This window comes from Triplophysa rosa, linkage group LG23 (genome assembly GCF_024868665.1).
Source record: "Triplophysa rosa linkage group LG23, Trosa_1v2, whole genome shotgun sequence".
Taxonomy (NCBI): Eukaryota; Metazoa; Chordata; class Actinopteri; order Cypriniformes; family Nemacheilidae; genus Triplophysa; species Triplophysa rosa.
The window spans coordinates 19,525,358-19,546,983 of NC_079912.1; the positions used below are offsets into that span (position 1 = coordinate 19,525,358).

General features: G+C 38.5%; 2 protein-coding genes across 5 annotated transcripts in view; both read right to left on the reverse strand.

The window, feature by feature from the left end:
- Nucleotides 1-7,479, reverse strand: part of spidr (scaffold protein involved in DNA repair) — a 51,677-nt gene extending 44,198 nt beyond the window's left edge. The window contains exons 1-5 of one of the 2 annotated variants that reach the window (XM_057323230.1): nucleotides 7,343-7,479; nucleotides 6,878-7,024; nucleotides 6,735-6,798; nucleotides 6,419-6,589; nucleotides 5,449-5,543 (exon numbers count right to left, since the gene is read on the reverse strand). In XM_057323230.1, coding sequence (XP_057179213.1) covers nucleotides 5,449-5,543; nucleotides 6,419-6,589; nucleotides 6,735-6,798; nucleotides 6,878-7,024; nucleotides 7,343-7,351 — 486 coding nt within the window. In that variant the 5' untranslated portion in view covers nucleotides 7,352-7,479. The remainder of the gene's footprint in view (nucleotides 1-5,448; nucleotides 5,544-6,418; nucleotides 6,590-6,734; nucleotides 6,799-6,877; nucleotides 7,025-7,342) is intronic. The other variant, XM_057323229.1, reaches the window with a different exon arrangement.
- A 434-nt stretch (nucleotides 7,480-7,913) lies between these two features.
- Nucleotides 7,914-20,465, reverse strand: mapre2 (microtubule-associated protein, RP/EB family, member 2). Of its 3 annotated transcripts, none has more exons than XM_057322600.1 (7): nucleotides 20,362-20,465; nucleotides 13,589-13,716; nucleotides 10,294-10,439; nucleotides 9,962-10,184; nucleotides 9,702-9,853; nucleotides 9,458-9,616; nucleotides 7,914-9,375 (listed from the first exon to the last, which is right to left on the reverse strand). In XM_057322600.1, the coding sequence occupies exons 2-7, from the start codon at nucleotides 13,707-13,709 to the stop codon at nucleotides 9,301-9,303; spliced, it is 876 nt and encodes a 291-aa protein (XP_057178583.1). In that variant the 5' UTR covers nucleotides 13,710-13,716; nucleotides 20,362-20,465; the 3' UTR covers nucleotides 7,914-9,300. The 3 variants fall into 3 exon arrangements, with proteins under 3 accessions (XP_057178583.1, XP_057178581.1, XP_057178580.1); XM_057322598.1 differs by lacking the exon at nucleotides 20,362-20,465 and adding an exon at nucleotides 15,570-15,844 and having other exon boundaries at nucleotides 9,968-10,184; XM_057322597.1 differs by lacking the exon at nucleotides 20,362-20,465 and adding an exon at nucleotides 15,570-15,842.
- Nucleotides 20,466-21,626: the final 1,161 nt, after the last annotated feature.

Here is a 21,626-nt window from a genome sequence, read left to right on the forward strand (position 1 = left end):
GAAGATATTTTGAAGAAAGTTGGTAATCGAACAGCACTGGCCCCCATTCACCTCTACTATATGGACACAAAACTAATGCAAGTCAGTGGGGGCCAGTTGACAACATTCTTCAAAATATCTTCTTTTGTGTTCTTCGGAAGAAAGAAAGTCACACAGCTTTGAAATGACAACAGGGTGAATAAATGATGACAGAATTTGTATTTTTGGGTGAACTGACACTTTAAGCAAACGTTTCCATTTGTTCTTCATTTCATCTCATTGATGTCTGAGAGAAATAACTAGCTATATTAAAGAGATCTCATCTGTGTTTTATCACACAAAATTGCAAGAAACACAGTGACTACATCACCTGTTGCTTTATCACTTTATCAGTCTCTAAAAAAGTTATGAAAATGTACATAAAACAAAATATGGCCATCAAATGAAACCTTGCGATCCTGAAAGAACTAGCATGTTAGCCGAGCTTGAAGAACTGTGAACCAACAACGTCTGCATCCGTTCCATCATTCAAGTTCACAAATCACTTGAATGCTGAAAAGCAAAGTAAGTGAGAAGGCCAAAGGTGCTTCGCAAATCACAAGAACTCTTTGGCCTCGTATTAATTCTGTCCCGCTGTACATAACCTCCAAATGACCTTCAAACTCAACGTGAGCTCCTCCTCTCCAGCACTGAAGTCACTTTGACCTTTACACCTTTGCAAAAGACTTCAAATCACTTTAAGTGTCGTCACTGAATGCCAAAACCACATTCAACTCCCTGTGGCTTTTACATTATACACACTGAAAAAAACAACTTGTAGAATTTACTTTTAAAAAATTCGAGCAAATTGTTACGAGGATTTTAAGTAAATTTTGCTGCTATAATTCAAGTATAACTTACTAACCAGAATGAAGTAAATTCTACTTATTCAAGTAGAGGCACAAGCACCGCTCTTCTGAACAACGGTGAAAAAACCCAAACTTAAAAATAATACCTCAAAGATAAATCAATACAAAACACGAACAAGTCTTTCTTTTTACTAAAAACACTTAAAATGAAAGTTAATCTGGAAAATTAATCTCCTAATGCAGTCAAATGCAAAGCATGCTGGGAACTACAGATCAACTGCCAAGGTAGTTATATCTACAAAATATATGTATGTAGTTTCAACACAAAATAAGTACATTCAATTTTACCAGTTTAAATGGGTTTAACATAATAAAATTGAGTTGGATTTACTTAATAATTTGTTCAATTAAAACTACTCAAACAAAATAATTAAAATCTTAACAACCAAAATGAGTAGATTTTATTCCCAAAATGTTTACGTTATTTTAACTCAATGTTTTTTGTTAAAAACAGGAACATAATTATATTAAGTATATTTTAATAATTTATTTTCATAAAATCTAGTAAGGCACATAATCATTTTTTTCAGTGCCTTTACAACTTCTGTCTGTGTACGCTGTATATTCTTCACGCTAAGAAATTGTTGACTCAGTAAACTCTCAGTGTTGTGTCTCATTATTTTTGCCAAACCTTATTAAATTCTTCTTAAAGCTGAACTTAAGTTTACACTTCGAGCACAATTCCGAAACGAGCATAAAAATCTTGAATCCATCTTCAATAATCAGTCTGAATAAAAGGCACAGACGTCAATCTGTCAAAGTTGGACATCACTTTTAATATTTATACAGCTGCGGGGAAAAAGAGACCACAAATTTACTATTTATAGGTATGCCTTTAGGTAAAATGATCATTTTTGTTTCATTCTGTGAACTGCTAACAATATTTCTCCTAAATTTCAAATAAAAAAATTGTTTCTATTTGCATTTATTTTGCAGAAGATCAAAACTTGAGAAACAGGTGAAAATAACAGAAAATATCCTCTGCATTTGCTCAGACCTCAAATACTGCAAAGAAAACACGTTCAGATTCACTTTCATTCAAATCTGTCAATGTCTTTACTAGAATAGTTCAAACAATGATTTTTTTATGTGATAATCTTGATTTTCCTCACAGTTGTCATGTGTCTCGTCATGCTGTCAGTCTTTCACATTGCTGTGTGATGACTTTATGTCACTCCTGAGGTTTGATTTTGATGAAATTGAACAGACACTGGACTGGAATGGCCACAATACACCTAGAAATGCTGATTAAATGAACATTTGGAATGATCTCTTTTTCTTTTCTTTTCTTTTTTCTGCGGATGTACGATGGAATAAACCTGTCATTTTTTCAATGACTTTATGTCATTGCTGAGGTTTGTTTCCTTTAAAATTTCAAGAGAAACTGGACTGAAATTGCCAAACTACATGCAGAAATGCTTTTCTGTGGCTGCATATACAAACATTGATTCTAAATTATGGGAAAATCTAAGAAGATAGACATGTAACACGGAGTACACACCCTCAAACAAACAAAAAAAGACTGAAAAGATCCATTCCACAGATAAAGGTGCTGAAGGTACGAGCCGGGCCTGATATATGAGCCGCTCACCTTATGTCAGGTTGTAAAAGATGGATGTGAGGGGGTTAATGGCCTCTGTATGTGCGCTTGTGTTGCTGCATTATTGCAAACTGGTTTTCTTCTAGAGAAATCGACTGCCTTCTTATCGTGTGAAGACACGTTCTGCATTCCAGGCCGTCGAACAGCCTACACACGCTTTTATTTCAATCAACTTGACCCTGCAGGGCAGCAAACACCGTGCTCTCTCTCTCTCTCTCTCTCTCTCTCTGTCTCTCTCTCTCTCTCTCTCTCTGTCTCTCTCTCTGTCTCTCTCTCTGTCTCTCTCTCTCTCTCTCTCTCTCTCTCTCTCTCTCTCTCTCTCTCTCTCTCTCTCTCTCGCTCTCTCTCTCTCTCTCTCTCTCTCTCTCTCTCTCTCTCTCTCTCTCTCTCTCTCTCTCTCTCTCTCTCTCTCTCTCTCTCTCTCTCTCTCTCTCTCTGTCTCTCTCTCTCTCTCTCTCTCTCTCTCTCTCTCTCTCTCTCTCTCTCTCTCTCTCTCTCTCTCTCTCTCTCTCTCTCTCTCTCTCTCTCTCCCTCTCTCTCTCTCTCTCTCTCTCTCTCTCTCTCTCTCTCTCTCTCTCTCTCTCTCTCTCTCTCTCTCTCTCTCTCTCTCTCCCTCTCTCTCTCTCTCTCTCTCTCTCTCTCTCTCTCTCTCTCTCTCTCTCTCTCTCTCTCTCTCTCTCTGTCTCTCTCTCTCTCTCTCTCTCTTCTCTCTGTCTCTCTCTCTCTCTCTCTCTCTCTCTCTCTCTCTCTCTCTCTCTCTCTCTCTCTCTCTCTCTCTCTCTCTCTCTCTCTCTCTCTCTCTCTGTCTCTCTCTCTCTCTCTCTCTCTCTCTCTCTCTCTCTCTCTCTCTCTCTCTCTCTCTCTCTCTCTCTCTCTCTCTCTCTCTCTCTCTCTCTCTCTCTCTCTCTCACACTCTCTCTCTCTCTCTCTCACTCTGCTCTCTCTCTCTCTCTCTCTCTCTCTCTGTCTCTCTCTCTCTCTCTCTCTCTCTCTCTCTCTCTCTCTCTCTCTCTCTCTCTCTCTCTCTCTCTCTCTCTCTCTCTCTCTCTCTCTCTCTCTCTCTGTCTCTCTGTCTCTGTCTCTGTCTCTGTCTCTGTCTCTCTCTCTGTCTCTCTGTCTCTCTCTGTCTCTCTCTCTCTCTCTCTCTCTCTCTCTGTCTCTCTCTCTCTGCAGTACACTATGTTCCTGGCTCGGGCTCAAAAATGTGTTCAGTCCGCACTGGCTCAAAATGAATGGAGTACACAAACGTTTTGCTCTATCGAATCTCATTCCCAGACACGTCATACGGGGCAGTTCCCAAACCGGCAGGAACAGGATGGAACTGCTGCGTTACAATGAAGGATGCAGGTGTAGTAAATGAGAGATGAAGTAACGCACATTTAATTTCTCATCAACACATTGTGTCTAGACACTCTTTACTACTTTCCAGTAAAATCAGCGAGAATGTTTCTCACGTGAAAGCCAAGTGTGCAAATAGTTTTTTAACAAATGGTTCCGATCTTGAATTGAGGAAAAAGTTGGACACGTGGTGGGGTAGTGTGATTTATATAGCAGAAATTAATTTCTTAGTATGTTTGACTTGTTTTTCAGTAGCGAATATGTAAACATTAAGATACATCTTCAGTCTTTTTTTCAAATCAAGAAAGAATTCTTGATTCTTGATGAAGAAGGGATTGTTTTTTCTTGCTATAAGCGTAACTCACTTAAAGGGCACCTGTGAACCCGAATATAATGAAACAGGTGCATATTAAGAAACATGTGAGGGTCATATTTTACCCCAAAATCTTCATCTTAAATTGTGGCATTATTTTAAATTATATTTGTTTATTATATTATATTTTACTATACCTTTACATGATATTATATTAATTTATTACATTATTTTATTATATTTTGAGAACCTAATGAAAAAAATATGAATTGTCATAAAAATGTCACAATGCCACAAATCATAATTGTTCCAAATATAGGGCTGAATTTGCTAAATATATCTGTTTATTTATTTCCTTTGAGTTTGGAAAACAAACTGATGACCTCACACCTTTTGATCGGTATTAGACTGCATTATATGAACTTTAACTTTGGTTTACATGTACATACAGCAGGTTTAATCTCCACCGCTGAAGTCGAACCTACTTGGGACTGATGTGATTGAAACGTGTTGCTGGATAGACTTGAACCAACATCATACGCATGAGCACAAGGACTCCAGCCAGAAAAAGCCTTTACTTTCAGTTTGGTTTGCATTCTGCTTCATCCAGTTTAAATGAAGAATTTGATCCCACATCCCAGTCAAGTGCTCACACGTGGGCATGAAAACTATTACAGGATTTATCGCTATGTACCATTACAAGATGCTCTGTGATGTTTCAGTTACAGTCAGCTGCTTATTATTTGGATAAGGTGGATGACAAAAAAACAAAAAACATTTAGGATTGGCAAATAATAATAGATTCCAAAAAAATTAAAGCATTATATTTTATCATTTGTTTCCTGTAGCTTAACTGGCAGCATTGGAGCACAAAGGTCATCATGAGTTTAAATCCAAAGAGAATACACATACTTGCTTTGGATAAAAGCATTTATCAACTGCATAAATATAAATGTAAACAAATTAATAATCATTTTTTACATAAGAATTATAGTGTCAGTGACCTACACTAGAAAAACAGGGAGTCCAAACAGGACAGTGTTTTGAACCACATTATATTGTATGCTCAAATGTACTCCTCAAAATGTCATATACTAATACCAAGAAATCTTAAGAGTGCAAATAAATATTTGGGGCAAAGGTCAGTCCCAAAAGGAGCAGGGGACATTATGAACCCTGGAGCCTTCAGACATCATCTGTAATGAATCATCGCCCCCTACTGGCACACTATCACACCTTATAACACCGACATGGATAGCAGAGTGCAACCAACATTACTCTATTATAGATAAAACAATAAACAAACTCACTGCAACAGGGTTCAGAAAGTCGGTTTGGTCCTTTGAAGTGGAATTGTCTTCCTCTACCTCACTGTCTGAATCTATAGAAGGCAGGTCATCCGCGTCTGAAAGGAAATATGAGAGCAGTATTCTGTGTAAGATGAACATAAGAATAAACGCATTTCAAAAAGAGTTATGATCTGTAGCACTGCAGCCAAAACTAAATATTTTAAATAGGACATTTCACAATTTCTAGTACAGTTGTTAAAGTCTCAGTGAAATTAAAAATTACAATGCGTTTTTTTATTAAATATTGCAGCGTTTATTGTAAATAGATTATGAATGTGGGTCATTCTCTTTTTAAAATTTGTGTGCCCTCATAATCTTTAGTTAAAATCTGAAAATGCACTCCCTTCCAGACGGCTTGGGCGGAGCATCTGTGAACTCCTCCCCTTCAACTGTCAGTCTGCTGCCAGTTCCATTTCAAAATGCAACGGCTGTTTTTATACATCCAATCAAAATGCAGAGAAAGACGAAAGCCACGCCCATAATTTTTTCTCATTCAAAATTCCATTTTACTCAGAAATGCGTCAAAATACAGAAGTAAAAACAATTGCAATTTCCGGTTCACGGGGACTTTAAACAGCCTGTTCTCCAAGTCTCTTTAACTGAACAGTCATCACTATATATTGTTATACTGCAAGACGGTTGAAGCATTAACTAATGGTTTATGCTTAAAAAACAATGTACTGGGTTAATAAAACAATTCTCAAGACTCTTTTGCATTCTTTATGACGTAGATTCTTTCATTCTATTGCCTACAGAAAAGACAGGTTCTGTTTTTTTATTCTCATCTTAAACCCCTTACAGTTTTGTGATATACAGTACAATTTAATTCAAAATTATAATTATATGTAACTATAGTTAAATAATTCACTTTCAATACATTAAGACAGTACAAGAAATATGAATCTCCATAATAACATGGTTCTGTTCTTACCCACACCAGCGCTGAGCATGCGCAGGCTCCTGTAATAATCGACAGGATGTTGTTTGTGAGCTCTGGATGTTTGCGGTGTCTGTCGAGGAGGATCTTCGGTGTCTGACTCTTCATCTTCACTGGAGCTCCAGGCAATATGTACCGGCTCATCTGTGCTGGCCTCTCTAACTCCTAAACATCAACACACATATATAAGCTGTTACCATTTCAAGAAATGCATACTGACATTGACCTCCTTTCACAAAACTTCTATACAAATTATGTCTGAATATAATGATTCGTTTTGCAGGTCATTAGTTGAAGAAGCTGCAGTTACCGGTCACATGTGTCTGAACCACTTTCCGGACACCTCTGCTTGTCTTTTCTGATGTCTGTAGATTCTAAAACACAAAGACGTGATGTTTAGTGCACACGTGTAACGGACCGACAGCGTTGCCTCAGTGTTACAGGTAAACACACCTGCACGACAGATGTGTCCAGAAAACTGTCGCCACATCTCTCCCAGGACTTCGTTGATGTCTTGTTGGGTTCTTTTCTGCTCTTTCTGAAGGCATCCTTCACATCGTCTGGAAATAACACACATCTCATGCCAAGGTTTCTCTTGCGCTGAAGACACAAGCAGGTGTGCGTGTCAAGAAAACCATTAATACTGCAAAACTTCAATTACAGTCATATCAGCCTGCGTGTGATAGTTTGAAATCAAAGTTTTACTTCAATAACTGTGCTATTTATTATCTGTTGCTTTCACATCTTTTATTAAATACAAATATTACTCTGCTTTTAAAAATGGCATCACCTCATGTCAGTTGTACTGTAACCGACTTTTGCATTTGATTAAAAAAAACTTTGACTTGACTTAAACTGAATAGATCGGTTGACATTCTCTAAAATATGTCAAATGTTTCAAAAAAACTGTCAACTTACCTTGGACATTATTCTTTATGTATGAAATGCTCTCCAGCATGATTTTAAAAACAGTTAACTTTACATTATGTTATCGTCAGCAAACGAAAAATTGTGTTTTGATACTACTGCACGTTTCCATTCAGTTTCTCCTTCGGTTTGTTTTTCCCGCTCATGACGTTCGTGACGCTGCGCGCTGCTGACACCTACCGGTCAACTGCGTGTACTGCTCCGAAAATACTTAAAAATAAAAACAATAATAAAAACATAAAAGAACACTTATAAAATATATATTAGTTAAAATCATTTAAATATGTCGGATTTAGTTCAGTACTTCTGAATCTAAACTTGTTAAATGCTACATTTTATTAAACATTATATATTTATGCATTTCGCAGACACTTTTAAAGCAATTGTCTTAAGATGGCTTAAAGTTATTTGCAATAGATTAAAACAAGCATTAAAATAAGCTTAAATTAAAATATCTTTCTTAGTGTCTTGGTACTTCTTTCTGTAGAAAATCTGAGGGCCAAAAAGGCTGAAATCCACTGAGCTACAGAAATTTAGCAGTAATACAAATGAATCATTTCTTCCTTTTAAAGTGATGGGTTTTATTAGAGCAAGTCTATCCATACGTCCAGAGATTTAACAGTTAAACATACAAAAAAAACATTTAACATCATATTTTTTCTTTTCTTTTTTATTAAATACTGTATGTAAAAAGCAGGTCAAGTTATTCACAAATAAAATGCAAACATGCGACACATTTGGGGAATGCATAAGGGGAGATACCGTGAGGGTAATAAAAAAGAAAAACATTGTCTATTTATAATTATTAACAGTACATATGTTTACATTCCTTTTCATTGTACACAATAATAAATGACATAAGCGTTGACCTGTAGATAATATTGACGAGAATATTGTTTTCTGTTCAGAAGATCTTCTGCTATAAAGACCTGTGCTTTACAACAACATAAGTAAAAACTTCAGTACGCAGTGTTTTCTTCAGATGATGCCTGTTTTTCTCAACACAAAATAAAATACTAACACGTTAAGATGCAGAATACGGATTGCACGGTTCGAAATGAAATGCAGTCTAATAAACACTGTCATTGGCTTCCACCCCTGCGAAGTTGAGACACAAAATGCTCAAAGTAAATACAACATAATATAAAACTTAAAAAAGTTTATATTCCCATGCATAGAACCAGTATGCATTAAACGCCAATGCTTAAAACACAAACCTATGTCAGACAAAACAATTTTACCATGGTAACCATTGACAAAATACCATAGTCTCTACAGTATTGTTTACATGAGACAAAACAACGAGGCAAAAAACCTTTTTTCGTTCATTAACCATGAAATGTTCTGTGCATCAGTATCTGCATTAAATGAGGACGGATAAATTGCTCGTAGCTGGAAGCTTCATTTGTTTTGTAAGAAGCTTTCAGAATCATGCGTGTCATTCTTAGCAGCACCAAGTTACCACAAATGTCAAAAGAGTAAGAAAAACTGTAGTTACTATGGTATTCTGGTGCAAGCAATTTTTGTAAATAAGCCAAAAGGTTTTGTTCCCAAATGATTTGAACCACATCACAAATGGTTATTGCAGTGTTTCTTTAAAATGTCCCGGTTCCATTTTAGATGTCAAATCTAAAACCTCTAAAAAACAACAACAACAACAACACTACTACTGAACTGGGGCAGAAAACTCACCAAATCAAAAAGTACTTCATCAGTGTGGTAAGACTTTGGCTAAAGGAAAAGCGTAGTTGCGTTGTGTTATTTAAGCCGTCAGATGTACATCACAATAAAACAAAGGACAAAAGACGTAATCGATTATTTGGCCAATCTGTCTCAGTCCTTCACAGACCGAAGGAAAAAAGAAACCATGACGAGTTTGGAGAAAACGCTGAACCCGAAAGCAGTTCTCTGGCCGCGTGCGTGTATGTGTGTGTGTGATTGACAGCTGTTTAGTATTCGTCTTGCGTGTCGTCTGGGACGTCCTCCTCCTGCGCAGGAGCCTCGTGCCCCTCCCCGCCGGCCTCCTGCGTGCACACAAACTCTTTTTACTTACAGAAATCACGTCGTGCATTTTCAGTTCCATCTAAATCTGAGTTTGCGACCGACCTGCTCATCTGCGGAGTACAACACCTCCATGAGTCTCTCCCCGAAGGCTCCGCTCTCCTGACCCTGCTCCTGACACAAGAGCTCAACCTCCCGCAGCTTCCCGAAGTAAAAGTCCCGCTCCTTCTCCACGCCTTCCAGCGCTAGCTTAATGGTGTTGAGCTGTGTGAACAGACGTGAGATGAAGATTAGACACCTTGATTTTGTTTGTTTATTTGTGGATTTGAACGGGGTTCATGGGGTCCACCTGTTCGTTTAGTTGCGTTACTTGGGCTTCCAGCTCTTTCTCTCCTTTAGCGGGGGTGGATGACAGCACCGGCAGCTTTTTAGCAGACGAGGGTCGAGACGTGGCGGTGGCGCTGGAGGCTTTCGGGGTTGAGCTGGCTGATCTAGTGGCTCCTGCGTACAAATGGGTTTCCAGTGAACGCCACGTAATGACGCTTCAAATGTATACGTATGTTCAAGCGACCTTTCGTGACAGATGGACTGACTTTAGAACGAAGTTACCTGCACCTGCGGTGGGAGAGCTGGCGGCGTGGAGGGATTTCTTCGGCAGGTTGAAGATCTGCTCTCCGGGATCTGGAGGAGGAATAGCGTCCTGTCCCTGCCGGGCCTCCAGCGGGTCGTATTCCTTCCCGTCGTAGTTGGCATCGAAGAACTTCTTGAACCACTGAATGAAGTCCAGGTTGTCTTGAAACCGTCCCTTGACCAGTTTCTCGACAGGGATGATCTAAGAGGCGGGGAAACAGGAAGTAAATGTGGAAACAAGGAAATGACATCATACAGATAGACTACGTATACAGCTCATACAGCCAGGCAGGGTTTCACATTGGTCTCACCTTGTCGACGTTCATCCTCTTGAAGGAAGCCTGCAGGAGTTTGAAGTTGTGGATGTATTCATGCTCCAGTTTGGCCTGGAACTTCACCTTCTTAAGACTGATGCAGCCAGGAAACAGCATGTCCATGAACTGACAGTACGCCGCTCCTGTAACGCAGAAATGATCTGGATGTCACTAAACCGCATTACACCGCCCTATTTTGCATTTCAGCAACATCACCTTTTGATTTCCTTTCAGTATCAGAGTCATCCGAGGTAGAGCAGCAGTAAACTTGATCGGATTTATCCGAAGAAATAAAACAGGCCCACGGAGAGATCGATCTATCGCATATAAAAATGGCACGTCTACGACATATTGACGAGATCGATGTTCTGTTTCTGTCTTTAAGGTGGAACTGGACGTGATCCAGGGGATATTCAGTGTCTTGGTGAACTGTAAATAACTCTGGCCTGACCTGAGCTTAGGTGGAACTACATTAAGATGGTGATGTCATTCAAGAGCACAGAAATGTGCAAACACATTTCGACCAATGAAAACCCATGAGTTTAGGGCTGCTGGATGCAATTCTTCAATAATTCATTAATAACTAATCATTTTAATAAGTAAATCTAATGGCACAACTTTCCTGGGGGTTTCCTTGAAATACACACTATATCTTACAAAACATCCTCAAAAACAAACTTCTGAAAATAGTCTCACAAAAAAACAGCTTGTAACATTTGACAGTTAAAATATATATATATAAAACAAACTGCAATTAATAATAATTTTATATTACTTAAACAAAAAAATTGGAGCAGATTTTTGTTTAATATTCCCTCAAATCTCCAAGATTACGCTCGATTATAACAAAAATTATGCGATTATTTTGCCCAATGTTGAGATCACAATTACTCATTGTCAGTAAATAGATAAATTAATAATAAATAAATAAACTTGTCAATTTAACACTGGATTCAACTTAATAACATTATTAAAAATTAAAAATAAAATGAATCCATACATTCAAATAAATAATATATAAATAATGAACCTAAATTAGACAATCCGGCCCAAATTTTGTTTTCAGAATTGTTGACCAAAACTTAAACTGAAAATCGACAGCGATTAATTTCACAGGCCTACATACGAATGATGTCGCGTGTAGTTTTTCCTTTTTAGAAAAACCATCAGCTTTTGATATATTTACTCTTTGTCAAAAATCTCATCAGCAAGAACTGATCTCAGAACTGATTGTGTGAATGAATTACAATGAACTTGACTGAATATCAAAGGACTCAATGAAGAGTGTAAATGGCTCCTAATTGCGGCTATGATTAAAAATAACACCGTTATTCCAGAACACTCACTAAACCTGTGCTTTAAAAATAGTGTTTGTGATCTTTTTTTAAATCTTTCATCATTACATAACATGAAACTCTAAAATAGTTTAAGTTTGGTTATCACACGAACATCTCAAATGACCATCATTTCAAGTAGACCCCTTTTACTGGGGCACGTGCCCCCATTATAAATCTATAAAGCGGCAAAAAAACGGATCTATATGCAACCTAATTCACGCTTGTAAAAGCGACGCAGCTGTGCATTTTAACCGGTCCGAAAACACAAACTTGTGCTGTACTTTCTTGCAGAAATCCCTGTCCACAAGTCTGTGTGTTTCCTTGCACAACTGCAGCACGCGGGCTATGAAAACATGACAAAACTAAAGCAAGTTCCCAAATAATACTGATCATCTTATTTTGACTGGATCATTAATGGCCGCTGTAGATGGACATCAGAATTTGTTTGTGCAAAGCAGGGAAATGGAAGCAGAAATGAGAAGATGAGTTTGAAGGAGGTGAGACTTGATAAACAAACTACTGTACATGCCCAGCCAGTCACGTCTCAGACATTTGAGGAAAACCTTTGACAAGTCTGTAAAATTGCATTGTTGCTCAGAAAAACATTTGTGTTCTGTACTTTCAGAAATGAAATTAATATTTAATTTACTAGCTCTAGTTTAGGACATATCTGGCCTGGTTTCACAGACAAGGCTTACGGCTAGTCCCAGTCTAAAATGAATGTGTGACCTGTTTTAACTGAATATAACTTGCCCAGTAATATCTTAAAATATATCCGTGCCATTGTTTTGTCTCAAGATGCACAGCAGTAATGTATTCTTCTAAGGCATTTTTATAAAAGTGACAGAAATATCTTAATTCAACTAAGGCACGGTCCTGGCTTAAGCTAAGCCGTGTCTGTGAAACCGGGGCAAAATGTTGGCAGTACCTATGGCTATGTGCTATTATACTGTTTTACACAGTTTAATGCAGTACACTTGGTTTAGATTTGGCTGTGAAACCAGAACATATATATATATATATATATATATATATATATATACAGTATTTTTTTTTAAAGATAAAATATGTTCTTTATATTAGTTGGAGCCATAAAACAACTGGTTTCTTGAAATATTGTAATTGTAAATTCTTGAAAAGATGTAATGATTGATTGAAAAAATTCTCTCTGCTTTCATTATTTCCATCCAGTGCATGCAAACATGTTAATAAAGTTTATGTTAAGTATGTTGAAGATACTTACATATTTTAAAATACATACAATTTTACCTTCTCCAGTGTTGTTGCACTGTAGTGGTTTAAGCAAGGGAAGTTTGTATTTTTATTTAACTTTATTTTATTTAGTCATTTAGCAGACGCTTTTATCCAAAGAGACTTACGGAGAGTTCAGGGAGCAATAAGCGATATGTCATACAGGAGCAATAACACAATAGGTGATAATACTAAGTTACTGGTTTCAACAAAAGCCAGACCACTACATACATACATACATAGTATATACTATACTATACATTTGTTTCTAAGTATGTGCAATCGCTGGGATGGAACCCATGACCTTGGTGTTGTTAGAGCAACGAAAGTATTGTATAATGCATCGTGTCGCATACTTCTTGCGAACAGCAGGTTTTTAAGAAGAAAGTGACAGAAAAGTAATGGGGGCCTGTGCCCCAGTAGAGCTTCATGTCTAGCAATGCCCCTGCTGCCCAAATACATGAAATAATAATAGTAATGTCATGCATAACCCAGATTTTTACCTCATTACAACAAAAAAAGTTGAGGTTTCACGATGCCTTAAACATTAATTGTGAGTCAGGTTTATTCTGTATGACTTCCAGCAGCGAGCAACAGCATCGCACACAAAAGGCATTTATTTATTATATTTAGGGGGTGCTAACAGGACACATCCGTGTAAAGCCAGCGGGATTTCTGAAGTGTCACGATGTGGAAGTTCTTACCTGATGAGAGCTGCTCAACTTTAGTGTAGTTTAGACTGAGCAGATCATTCACCCATGCGGTGATGTCATGCCTGCTCATAGTCTCCTGAGTGATTGAGGTAGAATACACATTGACCGCCATCCCCCAGCTGTGGACGAGACACACACATCATCACTATCATCATCATCACGGACAGATGTAGAGACAGACACGCTACTGGCAGATGATCTCAAGAGAATAGCACAGCTCCGGTCTTAACAAGAAACTGAATACCATCAAGATGATAAAATGTCATTTTAATGTTCAGATCAGATTGAAATAAGTGTTTTGTGATTGCATGTTATCACCACGGCGTTGGCACTGAAGCAACACGTCCATAAAACTGAAGGCATGTTTAGAAACCGGTCCCAAAACTGGAACTAGAAACAAAATTGTTTGAACAACTGGTCTTATGTACACAAAACAAATGCCCGAGACCCACATATCTAGCATCTGTTACAAGAGTTATTCACTTTATTACACATTCTCTGAACTTTTTAGTTATAAATTGTTGCTTTATAATATAGCTAATACCAAAATGTTTCTTTCTGCTGTTATTCTCATAAAGAATATGAAAACACTCACCGTCCGAAACTCAATAGTTAACATTGTCAGGTCCATAAACTGGCCTAAATAATGAAATTGTGAGAAAATGTCTTAAATGGATAGTTCAGCCAAAAATAAAAAAACATCATCATTCACCATCATGTGGTTCGAAACATGTGTGACTCTTTCTTCTGTTGAATATTTTGAGAAATGTCTCGGTAGTTTTGTGTTCATACAATGGAAAATACAATAGCTAAAATATCTTTTGTTCTGCAGAAGAAAGAAAATCATTCAGGTTTGAAACGGCATAAAGGTGAGTAAATGATAAAAGAATTTAAAGCTTAGACCGTTGTGGAGAACTCGGGACTTTTGTGTCCTCTACAGAAACTCTGCTTAATGTCTTTGAAACCCTGAACATCAATGTAACCGGTTCTAAACACATCTCAAAATATTGTTTCATGTGGACACTTGGTCATGAACAAACCTAAAGTAAAGTGCCATTTTTAACACTGTTGCAGGTACGATCACAGCATGAATGAAAAACACTGTTGTTTATTTACTAATAGGCAAAGTAAACACTAGTAGATTGTAGAATACTGTAGTATTGTATTACAATAATTATACTATTGTATAGATATAGTATTCATCATCACACCAAACCTCAGAGGAATTCCCACATAAATGATACAAGACTTAAAACTCCTATTTGAGGATAAATCACGTTATTTATTTAATAAACCCAAGCACACAGTGCGCTTCGTATAGTGGAGCAGACATTCACCTAAATTTAGCAGGAAAGATAAACAGTTTAGTAGAATGAACGATGCGGGGGAATCAGCAGAGCCCTCTGGGTGTCAACAATAGCACCCATCAGAATCAACGCATAACACGTTTACACATCACCAACACTCGAGTGATTATTTCTACCCATGCGTAAAAACATAAACCATCATTAGTTACAACATGCACACCAAAATAAAACCCTGAGCGTATTTTTTAATACAAACAAGCAATGAATTACGTCACGCAACGGCTGAGCGCTTAGTGAATACAGGCCACGCACTGTCAAAACCTGGAAACGCGTCCTGTCAGCGTATATCTCAACAAATATCTCTTTTAAATCACGTGCATGTTGTTTTAAAATCACAAAAAGCAAGAATGCATTCACTGGAAGGCGTTTTAATCGGGTTTTAATCACTGCACCAGCGGGGAAACGCCATATCTGGCTCAGGAAGAGCCCCGCCGAAGCGCATTACGCAGCCATACTGGAAGTCCGTGGTTCCCGGTACGCGCGTATTGGAAATGCATAAATAAAAGCGTTTCTAACATTTTCACCTAAATGAATTGAATCCAGTTGGGATAGAGCAGGGCGTTTCTTTGTAAAGCTCCCGGCGGATGGTAATGGCATTGGTTTACCTGTAGGCGCGCTCGCCGCGCACCGTGTTCTTTCTATAGGGAATGATGTTGGTCCCGTTGTCCGGAATGATGTCGTTGTTGTTCTCTCCATTGGGGGACAGAGCTTGTGTCGGACCGGGCATTTGGCTCTGTGAATTACTCGAAGGGACGAGGAAAGGGACGTCGGGGGCTTGTTCCCTGCCTTCTGCGTCTGCTTGTTCTCTGTAAACCCCGTGCGTGTATCTAACTGCGAGTGTGTGTGTGTGTGTGTGTGTCTCCCTGCTGCCTGATTCACTGAGCTACAGTCACGTGACCATGGGAGGGGTGCTAGGGTGGGTGAGAGGAGGAACTTTGGCTTTTAACATCATCATCCATATAATCTATGCATTTCACTCCAAAATGCATCCAGACCTTTACGAGACACTCATTTTTGCTCATATAGTATGGCCATTATTTACAGTAAGTGTAATATAATTATTAATAATGTAATGCAAGACTTATTGACTTCAGTGCAAGGTTGCTGAAATTAAATAAAATACTGGCCTAGATATTATTTGAAAAACGTTAAACAGAAATTAGAAATATTACCTCAGGAATAAATTAAAATAAGTTTGAGGCACTAAAATTATTAACTGAAAATACAAAATGAAGCTAAAAATAAACTCAAGTTACATAACAACAACTTAATAAAATATCAATAAATAATACAATTACAAACGCACATAACAAAATTGCTAAAAATGAACCTAAATGACTATAAAAACAAATAAGGGCTGATTCAAAATATTTATAAAACTGACAATAAAACTATAACAACTCTACTTCAAGGTCCCCATAACGTCCACAAAAATAGTATTTGAAGACCCCTACTCACAATTTAGCATAACTAGATAGATGTATCTATTTTATAAAGATAATCAAAAACATTTTTTTAGTTCACCCAAAAATAAAAATTCTGTCATCATTTCCTCACCTTCGAGTTGTTCCAAATGTGTATAAATGTCTTTGTTCTGATGACCACAGAGAAAGATATTTGGAAGACTGCTTGTAACCAAACAGTTCTTGGACCCCATTGACTCCCATAGCAGAAAAAATTCCAATGGTAGTCAGCTGATGATTTTGCATCTTTCTTCGTAAAGAAAACGACCACCATCAGCAGTCAGTTCTCTGCGCCGCCGCCTCTTCAACACGCCCAAAACCCCTCACACATGCTCGCTCCCCTCTTTCTCTCTCGAAAGATGATGTTTCCTAGATCATTTCTTCTAGCCACCTGACTACCTGCCCGCTAGATCCCATCCCCACTCATCCTCTCCAGCGGTTGTTCCCGCTCTGACCCACATTATCAACTCATCTCTCACCACTGGTACATTTCCCACAGTCTTCAAAGAGGCCCGTCACCCTTACTAAAGAAACCCACTCTTAATCCTGCACGGTTAGATAACTACAGAGCAGTATCTCTCCACTTCTTCATTGCCAAACTCTTGAACGTGTGGTATGTAACCAGCTCTCCTCCTTTCTCACACAGAACCACCTCCTGGACAGCAACCAGTCTGGTTTCAAGATCGGTCATTCCCCCGAGACTGCGCTTCTCTCAGTCATTGAAGCCCTGAGACTGGCAAGAGCCGCCTCTAACTCATCCTACTGGATCTATCTGCCGCCTTTGACACCGTTATCCACCACATCCTCCTGTCGACCCTCAAGGGTATGGGTGTCTCTGGAGTGGTGTTACAATGGTTCAGGTCTTACCTCTCAGGTAGGTCATTTAGAGTATCCTGGAGAGGAGAGGTCTCTGAGTCCCAACATCTCGACACAGGGGTGCCTCAGGGCTCAGTGCTTGGTCCGTTGCTATTTTCTATATACATGACATCCCTTGGCTCTGTCATTCTGAAACATGGCTTTTCCGACCACTGCTATGCGGATGATACACAACTCCACCCATCATTTCATCCTGACGATCCGACTGTTTCTGCACGCATTTCAGCATGCCTGAGCGACATTTCGCTCTGGATGAAGGACCATCACCTGCATCTGAACCTTGCAAAAACAGAACTGCTTGTAATCCCGGCCGACACAAAGCGTCATCACAACTTCTCCATTCAACTGGGCTCATCTACCATCACATCTTCCAGAACGGCCAGAAACCTGGGAGTGGTGATCGACGATCAGCTAAACTTCACGGATCATGTTGCCCAGTCCTGTAGATTCATCCTCTACAACATTAGGAAAATTAGACCTTTCCTGTCCGAGCATGCTACGCAAGTCCTAGCCCAGGCTCTCCTCCTGTCCAGACTGGACTACATCTCTCCGTCAACACCTGACCGATTAGTTCTGACGTCTGTATTTTTTCTAGTCTTTCTATCCTTAAAGAAAAAAAAAGAAAAAACCCTTCGCTCTGTATGCTGAGGTGGGCTATATGAGACCAGTTTTACTGCCCTTACGCTTTTTGTTGTCCTTATGTTGTTCCAATTGCTTCCATTGTTTACCTCGTTTGTAAGTCGCTTTGGTCCCACGTGCTGTCCCACATTCTTCAAAATATCTTCTTTTGTGTTCAACAGAACAAAAAATAAAGTATTTTTTCCTACTCTGGAAGTCAATGGGGTCCAAGAACTGTTTGGTTACAAGCATTCTTTTAAATATCTCTCTGTGTGTTCATCAGTACAAAGACATTTATACAGATTTGGAACAACTCGAAGGTGAGTGAATGATGACAGAAGTTTCATTTTTAGGGTGAAGTGTCTCTTTAATGAACACATGGGCACAAAGGATGATTTGATTATTTTCAAACAAGCCTGTGCAATCATATACTTCAAGAAATAGAAAAGGTTCTCGTGTCATTAATGGATTAAAGCTATAGATGCTGGTGAGGTGTTCCATATTTAGCCAGACACAGCATGGAGTCATGGACATTATGTCTGTCACTATAAATCTGATCTATTGCTGGGGCAGAGATTATTAAACCATACAATACACCTTTTGAGGAACAAATCAAAAGACTAGCTATTAGAACACTGTATGATTGGTCAATCATTTATATGTATTTTATTTATACACAAACGTGTTGATACATTGGAAGTACAAAATGTTTTTGAACTGACTTGGGGGGAACTAAACGTGTGTTAAAGGTGCAGTTTGTAACAATTTTGCAGTAAAATATCCAAAAACCACTAGGCCAGTGTTATATATTTTTTTCAGTTGAGTACTTACAATATCTCAAATGTTTCCAACGACTTGTAAATCGTGAGAAAATCGCCATTTTAAACAGTGACACGGGGCTGTGCGGTCGCCTGTCAATGGCGTCATATCCGCGTTAACCCTCTGTTACCGCCTTTACTGACGTAGAAACATGTGATTAACACGATTTCTCCTTCCCGTCTGATTGATGGCCATCAGCGGTGGAGTTGAAGACAACAGATCCCATCATTCCACGCTCCTTCACAGCGTCATCAAGCTCAGCCATTGTTGTTGTTTTGAATGTGCGCCCTCTAGTGGCGGTTTTTACAAACTGTAGCTTTGATATGCCAATAGATATTAATTTATATAATTATTGACCATTATTAATCCAAAAATATTACCCACTTCATCTTACGACTGACATTTGGTGCACTTCAAATCTTTGAGGTCCAAGTATGAGTCTATTTTGTTCTATTTGGAAATACGCAGATAGTTTAAAGATTAAAAAAAATTACAGAAAAAACAAAACAGAAAAGGTCTGACATAAAATGAAGAAATATTCTGCAAATATGTGCAAACTACTTTGTGCAAAAAAACCTGTCCATGCATCACTCAGACCATTACACTTCTATAATCTGCCAGTTTTGGAGAGACGCTATACCTATAATGCTGCTCTTCTGTACAATATATCATGTTTTTCTATCATGCCTTTGTCTCTACTATCAGTCTATACTGCTGACACCATGTCTTCTTATTGACACTTACGCTGATATGACCACTGGCCATTTAATGTATACATCTAATCTCTATACAATGCACCTTCTGTATACCTACACTTATATCTGCACCTTATCTATATTCATTTGCATTGAGCTGATCTCTGCTTTTCTACCTCATAACCCTGTACTTGTACTCTGCACAATGACAATAAAGTTGACTCTAACCTAATAATTTAAATAGGTAGTGCAACAGGTGTATTTCCATTCGTAGTCTCAGACTTTTCAATCTAACTCTGTAAATCAGGTTAAAGTTGGTCTTTGAGCAGTTAGTAAGGCGTTTAACATGCTGCTTGTGATCAAGATTATTGCATTTCAATTGCACCAGTCAGTTCAATTGCCTTTTGTTTGCTCGATAGGCCCCTAAAGACGGAAAATGGGCTTTGCAGCCACTCAGTATTTAGTCAAAACTTGTGCAACATGTGAACTGAATACATAATATCAATTTATAAGTTGCACATCCCAGTACATCCCAACAAACTAACCCATTCAGTGCATTTGCTCAAAACAGGAAGTGTGCTCAGAAAATTAAGGCTATTCATAAAAGAAAAAAGAGAGCAAAATGAAACAGAACAAATGTGTGTCAGTGACGTTATTCATTTATTAATCAAGCCACCATAAAACATATAAAGTGACATTATAGATCATATTGAAGCATCAATGCACTTTAATGTAATAGCCACACACTGCTAACAAGCAAGCTACTCTTCCTGCGCGATTTAAAACAACTTAAAGACAAAATCAAACACGAATCGACAAAAATCAAAAGGAAAACGATGATTCAAGTCATGCCAAGCAAAATCTAACCCGCCCAAAAAAGATACGACAGTCATTTAAAGACAGCACCGTATATAAGCTCGACTCACCCGTAAACTCAACAGTAAATCCGACCAAACCAGCTGCGCGTCTCGGTTCGCACCCCACCCTCCAGCGCCCTCACACAACACTCGGCACACAACGCGTATCCGCCCCCCGTCGATGATTGGCGGCCACTCCTTCCTGCCATCCGCTGATTGGTTGATGGATACAACGGACGCGGTTTAAACTATTTGGCCCGCCCTCCTTGTAGACGATTGGTTGTAAGATGGAACGGATGATGTCTTTTTTAGCCAATGAGAACGCAATGCGCCGCTCATTGAAGGGACGCTTTGAGTGTTGTGATGTTCCTGACGTTTCAGATTTGTTCGATGGAAAATAATAATGCCTTTATTTATCACGAACGCAAACACCTGTTTTCTGAAGTCTATTCTGTGAATATGTTTTATTTTATTTTATGAAGAAAACCTATCGGTCTCATCCAATAATTTAAATAATTTGACCGCTTTTAATCAAACGAGATGATCATCGAAGTGGCAAATACGTGGGTGTCTTTGAGTGTTCTTTATCAAAAACATTTTAATCTTTAATTTTTAAAAACACTTTTAATTCCATTAATCTCTGTAACAATGTGTTGAACGCTAATAAACACACATTTCGGCCTAATAGTTCTCGTTCTGGACCTCGTTGTGCCTCTAGTTCTTATTCATTCATCGACTAGATCTTAATCAAGAAGATTACAGCATAACATATTTATTTAATGCATGGACTTCCACACCCACCCATTTTCAATTCAATTCAATTCGATTTGATTTCTATAGCGTTTTTCACAATGTGCATTGTTCCAAAGCAGCTTTACAGGAGAAAATAAGAAAAACACAGAAAAGGTCAAACACAGCACAGCTCATGGTGTTTATAGAACAATCAAGATCATTCTAGTAAATAATATCTAATATCAGCAGTCTCCCGGTGAGCAAGCCAACACGGCCCTGTGGCGAGGAACCCAAACTCCATTGAGAAATAAATGGAGAAAAAAGGGAGGTCTCTACGGTGGCCTACTAGTGCACATGACAACGAAATTTAAAAAGCAAATATAAGTTCACAACACAACGCAATCAAGCCACAACACAACGGAATCGAGTCACAACACAACGGAATCGAGTCACAACACAACGGAATCGAGTCACAACACAACGGAATCGAGTCACAACACAACGGAATCGAGTTACAACACAACGGAATAGAGCCACAACACAACGGAATAAAGCCACAACACAACGGAAATGCTCCCGACCACTAGGGGGCACCAAAGTTC